This window comes from Natator depressus, chromosome 17 (genome assembly GCF_965152275.1).
Source record: "Natator depressus isolate rNatDep1 chromosome 17, rNatDep2.hap1, whole genome shotgun sequence".
Lineage (NCBI taxonomy): Eukaryota > Metazoa > Chordata > Testudines > Cheloniidae > Natator > Natator depressus.
The window spans coordinates 19,730,362-19,747,023 of record NC_134250.1 but is presented as its reverse complement, the minus strand read 5'-3'; the positions used below and the strand labels follow the sequence as shown (position 1 = coordinate 19,747,023).

The window sequence follows — 16,662 nt, the reverse complement described above, 5'->3', positions numbered from 1 at the left end:
AGGGTCTTTATTTTGGCTCGTGCTTCATTTCAGCGAGAAACAGACCCGAGAGGCAAGAGCTGTAGGCTGCTGCCACACCCTGTCACAAAGTCTCCAGTGCCAGGGGGAAGGTCACAAGGCACTCCTTCCTTGCGAGAACAGCTTTACAGGTGGCCTGCCCATGGTTCAGGTGCTAATCTGGGACCAAAAGACCCAGCTGCTGTCCCCTGCTTTGCCACAGCCTTTCCTAGGACACCTTGGGCATGTCACTTAGTCTCTTCTTCCCTCTTTTCGGTGCAAGACTCTGCTGGAGAGATGGGGGGAGGGATCTGAAGTGCATCATGTCTCCAGTGTGTTTAAAACTCACTTCCCAAGGTGGCTGTTTCCTTGGTACCTGTGCATGCAGGCTCCACCTGACCTCATTTTCCAGTAGCAGTGAACCTGCAGCATGGGCTAGTCCCACATACAGACTTGAAGGGCAGCTCACTGCTGGGATCAAAGCTAGCTCAGGTCTGGCTATACACAATGCTGGCACAGCCAGCCCCCAAAAGCAACACTTACCCCTGCCGAGTTACCCCTCAGCAACAGAGCTCTGGGCAGAGGCAGTGAGAATGGACAGGGCTCCCCCAAGCCTCTTCCTTCCTTTGAAACAACATCTCCTCCCCCCAGCCTGGAACTACCCCGCCAGTGGATTAAGAGTGGTTGGGGTCAGAGACAGCTCGGTCACAGGAAGGGATGGCCCCCTTCCTCCCTTTATTTGGATGAGCTTCTTGTCAAAGGAGGCACAGACATTAATACAGGTATGACAGTTCCCTCCATGACATGTCTTCCCCAGAACCAAAGCTCGTTAGCTGATCGGACTTCCCCCAGCAGATCACAAGCCAGCCAAGGACAGCTGCTCCAGCAAGGAGGTGGGAGACCAGCCCAGGGAACCTGCTGGCTAGGAAGTCAGAGCTCAAGCTACTTTCTAGCACCAGCTACACACACAAACTGTGTCCTGTATGGTTTTTGGCATCTCTTCCCTCACTCTGCTTCTGCTGCCCAATGAATTGATTTGGAGGAGTGTGTGTGTGTGGAAGGGGAGGCTGGGGCATTAAGCTGCAGCAGTTCTAGGATGCCCTTAAAGCATCCTGCCGGAGCAGAGAGGATGCAGAGCGGCCCTGGGCTGAAGACCAGCTGTCACCTCTGTAGTAAAGAGGTCAGAACACTTACAAAGCATGTTTTCTCCATCACTCAAAGGAGATTTATGGAAGAGCCAGGCCTTACGGAATCTGCGCCCACAAGGGGGCTGGGAGAGCCTGGTTCCCGCAGCCAGAGCACTTCCACTGGGGACTCAGCAGCAAATAAGCAAGGAGTCTGTTTCCATGCAAACGGGATGGTTGCTGAGCCGTTCACCCCTTGTGTCTCAGCAGCACTGTCCATGGGAGGGGGAGCTTGGAATAAGGTCAGGGCTGGGGGTTGCTCCCTCCCCCTCAGGCCCAGCTGTCCACACAGGAGTGTTCAGAGCAGAAGCCAGGTAAGAGGCTTTGCCCCACCAGCTGTAACTGGGGGAATTCAGTTCCCAGGTTACTTGGAGCGAGCTGGGTATTCATGGTAGTGGTTTGGCCTGACCCCTAAGAAAGGGGTCACATTAACATCAGAGCTGAGCACAGGTGGGTCTGGAGTAACTGCCCTAGTCACCCCAATTCTGGAGCAAAGGGGGGGTAATACAGTCCCTGCCCCTTGGGGGGCAGAGTGGAACAATGACTGCCTGGCTGGCCACAGTGTCCTCAGGGGAGATTGCTCCCATCCTCCTGCATCACAGCAGGTGTGCAGCGGCTCCAACCAAAGGCAGCATTTCCTGGGGCCAGGATTGGGAGGGAGCCTCGCACCAGTCAGGTGCATTGGACTTCAGCAGCCTGGTTTACTGGATCACACACATTCCCCTGAGGTTGGCTGCACAGGCCTGCCTCTGAGGAACGGGCACGTGTTCAAGGGGTGAGGAGGAACGTCGGATAGCAAAGCCTGGACTATGGCTAGGAGATGGGGGGGGGAAGGGGGGTCGGACAGAGCGAGCCCCCCTCCCCCCCCCCATCTCAGCATCAGCTCCTCTTCTCACTTGGCCTTCGCGTCTTGCTTCTGGTTCTGGAATTTCTGGTGGACGACCCGCAGGGTGGTGGTGAAATTCCCCGCGAAGAGCACGAAGAAGGGGAGCCCGCACATGAGAACCTGAGAGTTTGACAGGAGACACTAGAATTAACCCACCAGCAGGAGCCCAAGAGGGGTATTGAGCTGGGATCTCCGTGGACAGCAAGAGGGGCCACGGCCCATCCATCACACTGCTCTGTCTCTTCCCTGCAGCCTGGCTCAGACCTCTCTGCATATGGCTCAGCTACTGCATGTGGACATATTCCTGCCTCAGCACAGGGGGAGGGACTAGACCTGAGCTCCCAGCCCCACATTTCTCTCTGCCTTTGTGCTGAGGGCACAGGTGGGCCCTTCACCCCTGTTCTGACCCCCCTACGGGGAGGGAGGAAGCCTGGCGACCAGACCCACACTGCACATGCCCCAGCTAAGTCGGCAGCAGGCAGTGAATGAGGAGAGGAAATTGCCAGAATCTGTGATCCTTACACAGCAGAATGGCTGCACCCACCACACACAAAGCAATTTTCCTCTTGCCTGGGCATCTTGCTGGGAGGACAAGGGCTGGCGGCGAGGGGGGCCCGGGGGCGGCAGTTTCCAAGGCATCATCTCACTTCCCTGCTCCACCACCCCTCCCTCCATGCTCCCTTTGCCCAGGCCGCTCGCTCACCTGCCATTCCTTGCACTGCGGATGTCTGACCAGACGGAAGAGGGTGACCGCGTTGTAAAGCTGCCAGAACTGAAGGAGACACAGGGTTAAGGGACGGTTTTTACAGAGACTCATGTAAGATGGTCCCCAGCGTGGATGTGTCCCAGGCCAGCGCCATGGGCCTTGCCTCCTGCTACCCAAATACCTAGCCTGAGGCACCTGGCAGCTCTTCCTGAACATCGCTGGGATTTGGGGTAGCTCCGCCTCTGAAAAGCCCAACTCACTAGGCAAGAGCAGGTGCTGCTCAGCAGAGATGCTGGTTTAAGTATTTAAGGAGCCTTGTTTTATGCACATCTCTAGCCGGAGGGGCCGTCCAGACTCCCGCTCCCCAGCTTCCTGCACCTGCCAGACGCCAGCATCTCCCAGGCACTCTGCTCGCACTAACGCGGCCTGGAATCTCTCCTCCCCTGGCACCTGGGCGGTAGCACGCTAGCCCATGGCATTCGCGCCCCTTCCCTCTCATCTGTCTCCAAGGCTGATGGAATTAGGAGCGAGTGCCGCTAAACCCATGAGAATCCCCGATCCTTTACAGCAGTGCTTTCTGGGAGGCACAGCCCCCTTGCCAACAGGCAGAGAGCCGCCCCGGGTGGACGGTGAGTTCTCACCTGGCCAAAGAAGAGGAACGGCAGCAAGAAAGTGAGGCCCCTCCACATCCATGACTGGAAGCCCTCTGCAGAGACAGGACATGAAGGGGGCCTTAGAACTCCGTGCCTTACAGCTGTGAGTACGGGGCTGGATTCAGCCTGCCCCAAGAGCCATGCAGCCTTGGACACACAAGGGACACAGACGTCAGGGACAACCCTGGTGTCCTAAAGGATCCCACAGCCCCGAGAGAGGCGTTAGCTTCCAGGCAGGGCCACCCGCTGTAGGAGACGGCCTTTATTGGGTGAGCAGCATCTTAGAGAGCCAGGGAAGAGTGCTGGAAAGCAAGGAGGGGTGCGTGTGGCATGCTGTGGGTTAACGGTAGGGCTGGTCAAAAGTTTCTATCTACAAGAAAAAACTTGATTGCAGAAAATTTTATAAGGAACCAAAATCTTCCCACTCCAATTGGTGCCAGAGCCTCATGGGAGTTGTAGTCCAGATGGTCTGCACTTCCTTTCGCCTCTCTGGGCTGGGACCTCTGGCGGGACTACATCTCCCTTGATGCACAACTGCCAGGGACCCCTCTGACGCGTGCCCTCCTCGCACTCGGAGGGGAGAGGCGGTGCGCCGTAGGAGGTGCAGTCCCGCCGGAGAGCGACTGAGCCAGGTACCCTAGAGAAACATGCCCAGTGGCCCCAAGCGAGGCAGACACTTGCGGGATGACCCAGCCCACGCTCCCGGTCTGCTGCGCCGTAACGCCAGCGAGGGGAACCCCAGCAGTGCAACCGGCCCGGCGCGGCAGGGTGAGAGCAGCAGGGCTGCTCCGGCCCGCAGGTGGCCGACTGGCTGCACTGAGTTTGGGGATGGGCCAAGCTGCCCCATGGGCATGAAGTCAGCATCGGGGCCTGACCGTTTCCAAGCCAGCGTCTCTGCTGCTACGACAGCCAGCTGGGCGGCAGATTGCAGCTTCCCGCCTGGGCAGGCGGCGGCGGGCTCCGTTTCGGCTTTGGCCACTGGCGGGAAGACGGGAAGCAACTTACCCACGGTGAGATCCATGTTGTGCCTCTCCCCCAGCGCCCTCAGCCGGTACAGGCACCCGCTCTGGTAGTAATACTGCAGAAACTGCACGAAGCCTGCGAGAGAGGAGAGCTTCAGGGAGGGGAGATTCCTGCCCAACTGCCAGCGTGCAATCCACTGGCCTGCAACAGGCCCTCCCAGCTCCGGGCAGTGCCCTACGCAGGCCAGGCCAGTGCTCCGTCACCGCTTCCGGAGCCTGCAGGGCGCCAGGGAGGAGAAACCGTCTCATTGCCCTGCCGGCCCACCAAAGAATCCCCCTGTAAGCGCTGTGGACCCAGAGGGCACGGCTGAAACAGGCCAACAGGAGAGGGACACAGCCGCCAGCCCGCTGCTCTGGGGGCTCCCGCTGGGCGGTTCCAAGCAGCCCTGGTTTCCAAAGCCCAGCACCCAGGCTTGCTCCCCGCCCACACAGGGACACTCACTCTGATACATGGAGAAGGAGAGGAACTGGTTTCGGAACATCTGGTACATGAGCCCATCTGGCCTGCGGGAAAGAGACGAGACGGCTGGGGATGTTCGGCACATTACCGCGTAGGGAGAGCCCTGCTGGCATCAGCCTGCTCCATGGGTTTTATCTGCGTGTCCCCCACAGCCCCATCCCCTGGCTACTCCCTTTGAGGCCCCAAGGGCTGCAGGGACCCAATTCAGGGGGAGGCTGGTAAGAGCCCGCCCAGGTGAAATCTGTCCTCTAACTCATCGTGACCCAACTGCGAGCCAGGGAGGAGAGGGCAGGATGATGCAGGATGCACAGCGACGGGCAGAGATGGAGACTCACCAAGTCAGCATGACGCCTGAGAGGAAGGTAGAGACGTAGTGATGGAAAACCCACCAGCCTTTGATTCTGGGGGGGATCAGAGAAGAGGGAGACAGACTTAGACTCCCACACAGGTGGGGCTAGGTTTGCAAGGGAGGAGAGAGCCAGGCTGGCCCCTCCAGCCAGGGGAGACAGGCCATCAGTTCCCCCCCTGCTCACAAGGAGCAGGCAGAAAACAGGGCCAGGGCAGACGCTCAGCTGGCACCAGGATGGTGCTGGCACTATGGCACGAAGCAGTGACTGCCGTGCCCAGGCTGTAATCAGCGAGCCAGGCTGCTGGAACTGCTACCCCTGAAGCTGTTGGTTGTCCTCCCATGGCCCCATCCCAGACACCGCTGACCCTCCCCGGGGAGTGCTTCACAATACTGAGCAAGCTGTTCTCCCAGTTAGCAGAGGCGACCTCGAGTGGGGGGGGGGGGGGTCTTTCACCCGCTCCCCTGGAGCTTGGGGCAGCTCTAGGAGCAGAGGCTAATGCAGCAGGTAGGGGTCGGTCTGCTCAGCCTGTGTGCTGCCCCTCCTTGGCGAGGCTGGGGACACAGGGCTCAGATGGGTTCAGCTGTGGGATGGGAGGGCGGGACCCTGCTCACCTGGACCCATTGGTGATTAAGATGCACTCGCGGATGGTAAGGGTGCAGTAGTACCAGACCAGCAGGAAGTTAAAGACGGCGTCCGTCACCCTGTCACACACAAAGCGGACGGTGAAGAGGGGGAGCAGAGCAGGGTCTCTGCGGCTCCACCGGGGACCAGCCAGACATCACTGCAGGGCGTCTCTGAACGCCCCCCTGCAGGAGCGTTCGGCCCACGTGCAGAGCAACGGCTTGGGGCTGAGTGTCTGGCTCACTAAACAGCTTCCGCTACCACGGAACGGCTGGGAACAGCCACACCAGCGCCGCAGGGAGGCAGGGATGCAACACAAGGCAAGCTCTCCGGCGCATTCCCACTCCTGACCCGCATGCTGCCGAGAGGCAAGCTCTGGGCTAGCCTCTAGGGGCACGGCGTGGCAGGACGCAGGGAACAAGTGCAGGGAAGGTAAGAGAGGCACTGAAACGCGAGCAGGTCAGGGTGTAAGGTCAAGCTCTTTGGGAAGGACCTGAAAGCAGTGGCGTGGCTCTGGAATAAAGACAGGAGCACACTTTTGAGAAGCCAGGGGTCTGAGCGCACCCCCGAATGGGCACTTCCAAGCGTGCAGTTATTTCAGCGGGGGCCACCAGCTCTGGTCTCAGTGGGGAGCTGCTCCAGCCACACCGAGAGGAGTGGAAGCCTCTCATGTTAACCCAGGTGCTGAGACAGGTACAGCGACACCGACTGGCCAGGGTGTGAGCGTGCAAAAGGGTCACCAGCTATTTGGAGAGTCCTGATTCCCTAGCCAGTTACCGATCTTTGACCCGGTCCAGCCATGCTACATCCCTCACGCCTTCAATGAGATGGAAATTTACTGCAGAACAGACACCAGGAAAATCCCACCCTACTGCGGGGTAGCAACTTGTGGAGGTGCCTTGTTCAGCACCTGGATTGCTCGCCCAGGTGGGTACCGTTCCCCATGGCCGGCCAGCCTCAACCACATCAGAACCCAGTGGGCTAGCAGCAGACACACTGCATGCCTGCAAACCGGATCCAAGCTGGGGAGACGTGACCGTCCCCTTTCCAGTCCGTTGTCTGGGGTCCCATCTCCAGCCCACCAGGGGAATGTTTCAGCTCAAGATCTTGTTACCTCCAGCAATCCTATTGTAGGCCCACAGTCCTTGCAGGATCCTATAGAGGCACCAGTCTGCAGTTTGGTTCCCATCATCTGGGGATGGTAGCCTGAGCCAGAAGCTACTCAACCCGGCACCTTCCACGCGAGCCCCATGCATCTCACCTAAGCAGTCTGTTAGCAGACCTTGCTTTCAGCCCAGGAGATGGTCTCTGTTGTAAGGCTGCCCACATGGCTTAGTGAGCATCTCACTACAGACTCACCTGGAGTTGAGAAGGAACCTGCAGGAGAAGGAGATGATGAGCAGGATGATGGTGAGGTAGAGCTTGAACTTCTCGTACTCATCTTTATAAGCAAACCTGCAGGGAAGCACAGCGAAGGGTCATGGTGTGCGGAGAATAAGCCCAGTCTTCAGGCAACGATCAGTGGACAAGGGCCATCTCCCGGGGCTACGAAGAGCAACCGGGTAAACCTGAGCGACCCTGCGGCCGTACCAGCTTGGACTGTGAGCTACTGGGTCTCAGCCAGGAGACCCACGACGCTGTAGGGAAGGGTGCTGGGGCTCTTGGTTGAGCAAGTCTTGGATTATGTCCCAACATGGCATTAGGGGTCTCTGAGCTGCCAGAGGCTCCGCCTGCCCTTACACCAGCCCCAACCCACCAACCCTAACGGGGAGGGAAGAATGCCACCTACTGAACCACTAACAAACCTGTGTTTTCCCAGTACATCTCCCATCAAGGCTTGACCGAAAGACCCCTGCCAGAGGCAGGACAGTTGTAAGAACAAGCAAGAGAGGGTCAGGTGTCAGAGGTTAACTCTAAGGAAGGGAGTGTCCTAAACCCAGCCCTGGGGAGGATCAGTGTGACAATCAGTCTGCTGGCGGAAGAGGGTCTCTGCGGATGCTGGGACGGGGAAGAGTGCCGGTCAGTGCTCAGCACTGCAGCTCGGCTTGGCCATGGTCACAGCCAGACACGCTCACGCGCTGGCAGAAGACGTCCCGCCTCTCCAAGAGCAAAGGGAATTCTACTGCCCATAAGCGGCCGCAAACAGATGGATAGCAGAGGGGCATTACTTAGCCTGCTTGCTGAGTAGAGTCACATTCACGTTCCCAAGCACCAGACTCAGGTACAACCTAGAAGAGAACGGAAGGAGAAGTGAGAACATACACAGGAGGTGTACAGCACTCCCCCTCCCGCCCACTGGGGCGGGGAGCCAGCTGCACCGCTGTGACAGTGGCCGGACTTGCATCCGAGACTGAAAGGGCTCCTGCTGCGTGGCTAATGCGTGGCTATCACACACACGCATTGTACAGGCTTCAACGCCAAGCATTACTACGCTCACGCTCGGCGCAGACGTACGTAGGCTGATTCATTCATCTGTCGGTCCTGGGAACACCGGCTGGGACAGGCGCCCGTCCATTTTCCACTTGTCAAGGACGCAGCCACAGGTCTGTCACTAGCACAGCGGAAGGTGGCTTCTGCCCAAGGCTGCCTCGGGCACCCGCAGCAGTCTGGATAAGTATGGCCAAGTGCAGAACCTGTGCCCCTAGGACCTCCCCACCAATGCTCACAAGGGTCCCCGGACAGTGGGCAGCACTTGCTGGGGACGAGAACTCTGGACCAAATTGGGGCCGCTGCTGTCACAACCAAGTCAATGGCAGGAGGATTTAGGAAAGTCACTAACGGCAGCCATTAGCATGAGCGGGGTATGGAGACAGGAACCCTGCACGTCACATCAGGCAAAATATGGGGCCATTCCCGCCCCAGGACTGCGATGGTTACTCCCGCTCTGCCAGCCTGCAGAGTAACTGCTGAATGGAAGGCTCCCTGCTTAGCAGCACATTGCAGATGCTGTGCGGGGGAACCAGGAACGCAGGCAGCCCTGTGCTCCGCTGCCTGGTAACACACCCGAAACATCCCCCGTGGGACCTTAACTCCACCCCCGCGCTCTCACCTTCCTAACCAGTGATACTAAGCAGCATTTGTCACTGTTCCCACCCCCCCCACACACTTTATTGCACTAAGGAGAGACTGTGACCCTAGAATAAACATCTGTTCAAACACCCCACTAATGGGCCTCTTGCCCGGCCAGCGGGAGGTCGGCCTGCTGGTCACGGGGCAACACCAGTGCACGCTGGAGAGCGAACGAGCGTCATGCCAGCGGCGTCCAAAGACACTGCTGCTCCAAGTAGCCAGCCCCAGGGGTTATACTCTGCTCTGAATTGGCAACACACTGTGCCAAGGCCCCTAGCCTAATCGGTCTCTGGCTGGTTACTCTGAGGTTTTCCCGAGCCCGGTGGAAATGGGGGCTTGGAAACTGAATCAGGAGGACAGGGATTGAGAAGAAGCGATGAGAAATTAACTTGCACCAGCTGCGTATCAGGTCTCTCACTGACATCCTGCTAGAGTCTGGGCAGTTTTTGGCTGGTAACCCAAGCAATCTCTGGTAACGGCTGTATAGAAGTCAATAGCTTCAGTCCTTTTACTGCTGGCTAAGACCCCAAGACCATGGGATGGCTTCTTACCCATTCTTCTTTGGCAAATATGCCTCCATTTCAAAGAAGATGCTCTGCCTCTCTTTGATGAGGCTCTGGATCTCCCGGATGGACTCTTCCTGTTCGGCGGTTATCGAGGACTTGCAGCTGGGGAAAGGAACATGACTTGGTCTGACAAAAGGGAACAACAGCTGCTGCTGCGTGACACTGTCCCACCGCAGGACAGCAGGAAATGAGAGATTAATTCAGAACTAACTGGGGGATGAAATCTGGGAGCTAATCCCTGGGTCTGCCCCCAAGTTTCTGAATGGGACCTAGGCTAAGAGGAAGCAGGGTGGAAACCAGCATGAACAAGCATCCACCAATTTTCTAAGCCTAGGAAGTCAGCGTGGGGAGCTGATGTTTAACATGGGCAAGGGATGAAGGAACGACTGGAGAAAGGAAAGGAGGGTATGAGAGAAGCAACAGATCCTTCATCCTACCCTGCCGCCATGGTTCACCTACTCCAAACCATTCCTCCCCCCATCAGCACCCCACGGTGTAGGAATGCTGCTCGTTAGGCTCCCACGCTCCCTCCAACCAGGGCTCCGCAAGGATCGCCTTATGTTTTCCCACATAGCTCTTTACCTTTTGAAGGCAAGAGACAGCTCCTTCAGCCGCTTCTTCTGCCTTGCAATGGAACTGGAGATCCCATCCTGCAGCTTGGTTAGTTCTTCGAGCTTCTGCTTGTACAGCTTATGGGCCTCCTGGCAATGGAAAGGACAGATCAGCGGTGAGCCCAGGCGCCTCAGCTGGGAGCCTGTTTAATTCTTCGGGAGGCTGCAGATGTGAGCGGGAGGGTGGGCTGGGGATTCAAGCAGAGGAACAGGAGGCAGGACCTTTGAGAACTATCCCCGGCTCCACCGCCAACTCGTGGCATCTGCTTGGGAAGTGTATTTGCCCCTCCGTTTGGGGCTGGAAACTCACTGGGTAAATGCTTGGAGACCAGAGAAGCGGGGTTTGCTTCCCTGGCCTGATGCAGCCTCTACAAGCAGTGGGAAGTGAGCCCAGAGCCAAGCGTCTCACCCCCCCCGCCCCCTTCAGTCCCAAACTGGGATTCAGCTTCCCTTAGAGATGGTCTCACACCCCTGCCCCCCCGTAGGGGGCGCTGTTTGGCTGGCATAAGCTTGCCCATTGTGTTCCACTGCTCCTCATTGCCGAGAGCAAGTAGTTGGCAAGGAGCCACCTCCAGCTAAAGCCTAGACTAGGCCTCGGACCCTGGCTTCTGTTCCCAGCCTGCCACCGACCTGCCGGGTGACCTAGGGCATCTCCCTGCCCCACGCCGCCATTTCGCTTCAGGCCCGGGGAGCCAGCCAGGGCCAGCTGACTCAGCACTTCCCAGCAGCCTCCCACCCAGCCGGGGAGGAAGTGCGCACAGCTAGGACCTGTCTGTGACAGAGGGGAAGCTGCTGAACTAAAAGCTGCCCTATAGACCAGGTGTCCGTGAAGAGCCCAGCATCCAGCCTCCAACCGTGGCAGATGGTTCAGGGGAAGGTGTCCCTGTAACACCGACTAGTCCCGTATTGTGTTGACTGACATAGCTTGCGGGAGGAAGGAGCCCCTACCTTCCCCCAGCTGGTGATCAGAGGTTATGTCCTGCAGCCTGGCACGGATGGTCTTTGAAATGCTGCCCTGCCTTATTTTATGTTTAGGAAATCAGTGGTAGCCCTTGCCACATCAACGCTTACCCTTCTTTTGAAAGTCTGCTAAGAGATGCTACATGTTTGACATTGATGAACAATTCAGAATAGCACCTTCAACTAGAGAATTAAAGCTGAGCTCACAATTAGTCTTATAATGGACCTTCAGTTGCAGATCTAGAATCTCAAGCCCTTCTACAACTTTTACCAGTAGCTCTCAAAATGCTTTAGGAAGTTGGTCAGTATCATTATCCTCATTTACAGTTGGGGAAACTGAGGCACAGAGCAGTGCAATGACTTGGCCAAGGTCACCCAGCAGGTCAGTGGCAGAACTGGGAACACAACCAAAGTCTGAGCTCTAGCCCAGTGTTCTAGCCACTATCTTTTTAATTACTTTTATCTGTGTCCTGCAGCAGGGAGTCCCGCAGGTTAGTTCTACTTTGCTGAAAACAATTCTCCACCCAATTTAAATTTGCAGGCTTTTAATTTGCACACACTGGTGCAAGCAGACCAGCTTTGAGCGCGCTGTGGAATATTTGAGGGCTGTCATCTTGCAAGTTGCTTCTTAAACGGCATGTTCTTGACCCCATTGCTTGTAGGAGGTAAGATGAAGGAACTGAAGCTGTTAAGATGTTAGATTACATCTTTGCCTGCTTTTCACAAATTGGCCAAATCAAGACCAAACAAGGATAGGTCTTTCAAGAGCAGGTCGCTTTCCCAAGAACAAGACTGTCCCTTATATTCCGCGGGTGGGGGATGAGAGCAGATTACATCACTTCTCACTCTGCCTCCTCAACCCTTCACACGGCAACTCTGGTACATTTCACTTAACCCTTCTGGGGAGAGGCACACAGATGCTCTTGGTAAATCAGAACCAGGGGGCTTGGAGTCCAGCACATCTTGAGACACCAGTGAAATGAGTTGGCTGGTCTCACTCAGGTGCCCCTATTTGCCCCAATCAAGAGACCACCAGGCAGTTTGTGCTTGGGAGTCTCTGGTCTTGGAATGCTGGGGGGTGGGGTAGGGTAGAGGTAAATTGCTGTAACTGCACGGGAAAGTTTGCAACAGTTCATTCCTGGCTGTAACCCATGCCAAGCAATATAGCCACCCTGATTTCTGCAGAGCTACTGGAATCCCACTTCTCTGAGCAGCTTCCTCCCCCTAGGCTCCAGCAGTGAGCCGCTGAATGGGAATATGCATAAACAACCACCAGTGGGGCTGGAAAACCCCCTACTCTATGACTAACCCCTAGAGAACTCCCATGTACTCTGCTGGGTGTGTGTTAATGGGACTTGGCCACCCATAAATCACTGGGCACGACAGTCAGAAGTTCGGAGCAGCTGTAAAAGCCTTCGCGGGAGCCAAAACAAGTGAACACAGTACTTGGCAAGAACTGCAGTCATTCAAGCAGACGCATCAACAGCCAGACATCTAGGAACCACTGACGGTACCAGAGGCGGCTGTTTCTGAGCCAGGACACCCACAGCTTTCCACGCAGGGGAACTCAAAAGACCTTCACTGATGCCTAGTGTGTCCCCCTCCCCGAGGCTGAGCGTCTCCCTAGAGCGTAACCCCTTCCCTAGTCCTCGGCAACGGATGCCCCGTCTGAAGTCACAGCCCTGATAGTGGTTAGTCATCTGTGGTCGCAGCTCCGGGACAAGTTGAGTCCTGGTGTAATAAAGTACAGCTCCACTGACGGCAGCTCTTTCTTTAGCCCTGTGTGCCTCGCCAGGGAACGGAAACATTGGGTAATCTGTGGTAAGGTTCACTGCACTTTGCACTGGGGATTCCTAGCAGGAGGCACAATGTCTAAGTCATCCATGGAGTCACAGCAGAAGCAAATTTTCACGGTCACTAATCTCAACTATTAAAGGGGCAGGATGGTCCTAAGGGTTAGGCACTAGCTAGGACTTGGGAGGCTCAGGTTCAGTTCCCTGCTATGCCACAGACTTGTGTGTGGCCTTGGGCAAGTCACTTAGTCTCGCGGTGCCTCAGTTTGCCATCTGTGAAGTGGTACTTCCCTACCTCACAGGGGTGCTGAAGATTAGTATCTGAGCACCTCCTAATCTTTAGAGTGACAGGGGCCATATACGGCCCTAAAATAGATAGAACCTTATACTGAAAGGTGTGTTAAATATGCCATTTCATCTACTATTTGGTATAACATATCTGCTACTAGGTGTGAGGCAAGGAAATTTTATCCCATTTTGCACAGGACACAGCGACGTACCCCAGGACACACAGGTAGCCTGCAGCTGAGACAAAACTGAAGCCAGGTCTCCCAAGTCCTCGTCTAGCCTTCTATCCATTATACCACACATCCCTCTTGTAGAACGCGGCGCTACATATGCCATGCAAGCTGGCTTTGCTGTTCTGGGGTGGGATTTCTAAAAGCAGGACTTGGTGCTGCGTCACTTAGATGACTTTGAGACGCCCCCTTTGAATCTGATCTCTTTCTCGTATTAATAAATCTTGTTCTGCAAGGCCGCTAGAGTGACTGATTAGGAATTTCACAGACTGTCCCAAGAGGGAAAAAGCCATCAGCATCTGAGGGGAGCCAGTGAAGAAAGGCTGTCCTGAGTATACTCTGTATCCTTGGTCTCCATCAAAAGGACATGGACAGAGGAACCTTCTCCCCTAAAGCATGTCACCAGTAGGTCTCGGATCTAACTGACACAGGAACCACCCAAGTACCATAGACAAGAACCAAGTGGAGAGGAGGGGAGTTAAAGTGTATTCATTCCAAGTAGATCACAAAATGCTTTGGAGAAGAACATATACTATACATACTGTCATGTAAATCACACCAGGCAGGCGGACAAACACACTGTAGTGTATTCACTCCATAGTGAACACATTAAAGCATTCAATCATTTACCAAAAGGAAAATAGTCAAGAGGCAGGGAGCCTACCAGTAAAACAGATGTATCTTTGAACCTGTCCACAGACAACAGACTTCCGAAAGAGACCTTAAAATGATTGTTTCCTTTCCAGCTGCATCCACACGAGATGTAAATCCCAAACAGCTCGGCCCAAAAACACATGAGGGCTTCCCCAGCCAATGAGACTGTTTTGTCCTGATTGTCAAGGACAGCAGATAGCCAGTATGTGACAAAGCAGGAGAGACATAGCAAAGGAAGTGTGAACGGGAAGGTCACCAACACTCCACTGATCACTGACTGACAAAGTGTACATGAGGGAAACTGACAGCCAAACATGCTAGACTCAGTTACTGAATGATAAGCTTAGCAGCAATTAAAACCTCTTGCTTCTCACAGACAGGGATACAACATGGGGACTGCATGGTTTTCTGCTATTTCACCTCTATTCTTTTTTCTTCTACCCTTGCCTGAGATCACACCTCCAGTGTGTGTTTTGACACTAGATAAGAATCACTGGGTCACAATTCACTCAGCAGCCTTATACTTCCATTAAAGGACACCATTCCCCCCACATCTCCCTGCCACAGCATGAATAAAGTCAAGATAAAAATTCCTTCCAGACTAGAAGCTTGACTGGCCACAGCAGGACCATTTCTCACTATGCATTTATATATGGGTGACTACTGAGGTAGAATGATTAATATTGGACATAAAAATAAATGAGAATAGATGCTCAAAATGGCCACTCTTGCACGCCTTGACTATCTGCTTTCCTCCAGAGCCAGAGATTACATATTGTTGTTTTAAGGAAGTTCTTTTGCAAATGTTTAGACCTGTTGAGGCAAGAACCTTTGGCAACATACAAAATAAAGGAGACTAGAGATATTCTAAAATCAGCAGTTACTCGTGTATCACATCCACCCTGAACAATACGGGACTGGATGAATGCATCTCCAAAGGCAGTGCCACATCATACCAGCACTCCATGGCCTGTACTGACTGCCCATTGAGGGGCCTGTAAGGTGGGGGGGGGGGGGCGGGAATTTCCCATGAAGCCATTAATTGTTGGTGATCTGGTTGCCTTACTGCCTCTGCCCCCACACAGCACAATGGTTGTGATCAGCGGAAGTGCTGGAGTCCCCTGGAACTGGGGGGGCCGGCAGGGTATTTTTAGTGGAGGGTCCTCAACTCCAAGATGTATGTCCCCCTCTTCCCACCAGAGCTTGGGTTTACCACCCTTGTGGGCACAGTGCAAGGGTCAGCGTTTCGCAGGGACATGCAGGGCACGGTTGAGAGGCTGTGGGTGGCAGCGAGGCATGCTAGCCCACTTCACTGCCACAATCGCGGGGTTCTCGGCAGGCAAGTCACAGCTTGCGTCCCAGGTGCGCGTCAGGGTGGGTTATCAGTGTCTTACTGAGGGGGCAGGTTCGAAGCAGCTTTGTGAAGCCCCCAGAGTGTGGAGAAGCTGCTGGGGCCCCGTGGCTGCTTCCCACATGCACCTGCTGCCGGCTCCAGGGAGAAGCCACGCTCTGGTCTCCTCGCCCCCGGCCTGCTGGGCCTGCAGCGTGGAGCCCAGAGCTGGGCAGCAGTGAGATAGTCCTCCCAGCCCAGCCCTGACAGTGGGGGAGCCCCAGCCCTGGAGACAGGCACTGTGGTACCCCCATAGCTCCCCAGCGCCTGCCCCCGGCACCTGCCCCCCCACAGCTCCCCAGTACCTGGCACCTGCCCCTACCCGGCACCTGCCCCCCCCCACAGCTCCCTGTACCTGGCACATGCCCACCCCCCCCAGCTCACCGGTGCCTGCCCCTCCCCCCCCAAGCTCCCCAGCACCTGCCCCCCCTGGCGCCTGCCCCTCCCCCCCCAGCACCTGCTGATCCCCCCCCCAGCTCCCTGCCACCCCCCCGCCTGCCCCTCCCCAGTACCCACCGCTCCTCCCCGCAGCTCCCCGGTACCTGCCGCCCCCCCCCCGGCACCTGCACGTGCTGGAAGCCGCCCTGCAGCTCCTCCCAGTCCCGCAGACACTCGCTGACCGAGGCGCGGAGGCTCATGGCGGCGCCGGCGGGGTCACGGAGCGGCAGGACCCGGCAGCGCCGCTCCGCTCTCCGCGGCCTCCGGGCGGGCGCACTTCCGGGACCCCCGCGGCCAATCGTCCAGGGCGTCCTGAGAGCGTCATCCGGACGTCACAACCAATCGGCGCTCGGGAGCGGTGCTTTGGAACGCCACGCGACGGTGGGGGAGGGGAAGGTGGCGGCAACAACAGCCTGGATGGGGGCGGTGTCGGGGGTGACCTGGGGGAGCAGCCCTGGGGGAGGGGATGCTGGGGGGTGACCTGGGGGAGCAGCCCTGGGGGAGGGGGTGCTGGGGGGTGACCTGGGGGAGCAGCCCTGGGAGGGGTGGCAGGGGGTGACCTGGGGGCAGTGTCAGGGGTGACCTGGGGGAGCAGCCCTGGGGGGCGGGGGGTGCTGGGGGAGCAGCCCTGGGGGAGGGGATGCTGGGGGGTGACCTGGGGGAGCAGCCCTGGGGGAGGGGGTGCTGGGGGTGACCTGGGGGAGCAGCCCTGGGAGGGGTGGCAGGGGGTGACCTGGGGGCAGTGTCAGGGGTGACCTGGGGGAGCAGCCCTGGGGGGCGGGGG

At 56.7% G+C, this 16,662-nt stretch overlaps 1 protein-coding gene across 2 annotated transcripts; it reads right to left on the bottom strand.

Annotated features, from left to right (window-relative positions):
• Nucleotides 1-14: 14 nt before the first annotated feature.
• Nucleotides 15-16,174, bottom strand: TMEM120A (transmembrane protein 120A). Of its 2 annotated transcripts, none has more exons than XM_074974779.1 (13): nt 16,004-16,174; nt 10,097-10,215; nt 9,500-9,616; nt 8,048-8,107; nt 7,239-7,334; nt 5,870-5,959; nt 5,244-5,309; nt 4,891-4,952; nt 4,432-4,524; nt 3,415-3,479; nt 2,771-2,839; nt 2,078-2,187; nt 15-286 (listed from the first exon to the last, which is right to left on the bottom strand). In XM_074974779.1, the coding sequence occupies exons 1-13, from the start codon at nt 16,076-16,078 to the stop codon at nt 250-252; spliced, it is 1,059 nt and encodes a 352-aa protein (XP_074830880.1). In that variant the 5' UTR covers nt 16,079-16,174; the 3' UTR covers nt 15-249. The 2 variants fall into 2 exon arrangements, with proteins under 2 accessions (XP_074830880.1, XP_074830882.1); XM_074974781.1 differs by having other exon boundaries at nt 15-283.
• Between the last annotated feature and the right edge of the window lie 488 nt (nt 16,175-16,662).

Excerpts from the sequence above, each read along its gene's own strand:
- TMEM120A (XM_074974779.1), bottom strand. The coding sequence starts at position 16,078 with ATGAGCCTCCGCGCCTCGGTCAGCGAGTGTCTGCGGGACTGGGAGGAG. Across the intron at positions 5,310-5,869 it reads TTAATCACCAATGGGTCCAG|AATCAAAGGCTGGTGGGTTT; the intron begins GTGAGCAGGGTC and ends GATCCCCCCCAG. Across the intron at positions 2,840-3,414 it reads CGTTCCTCTTCTTTGGCCAG|TTCTGGCAGCTTTACAACGC; the intron begins GTGAGAACTCAC and ends TGTCTCCTTCAG.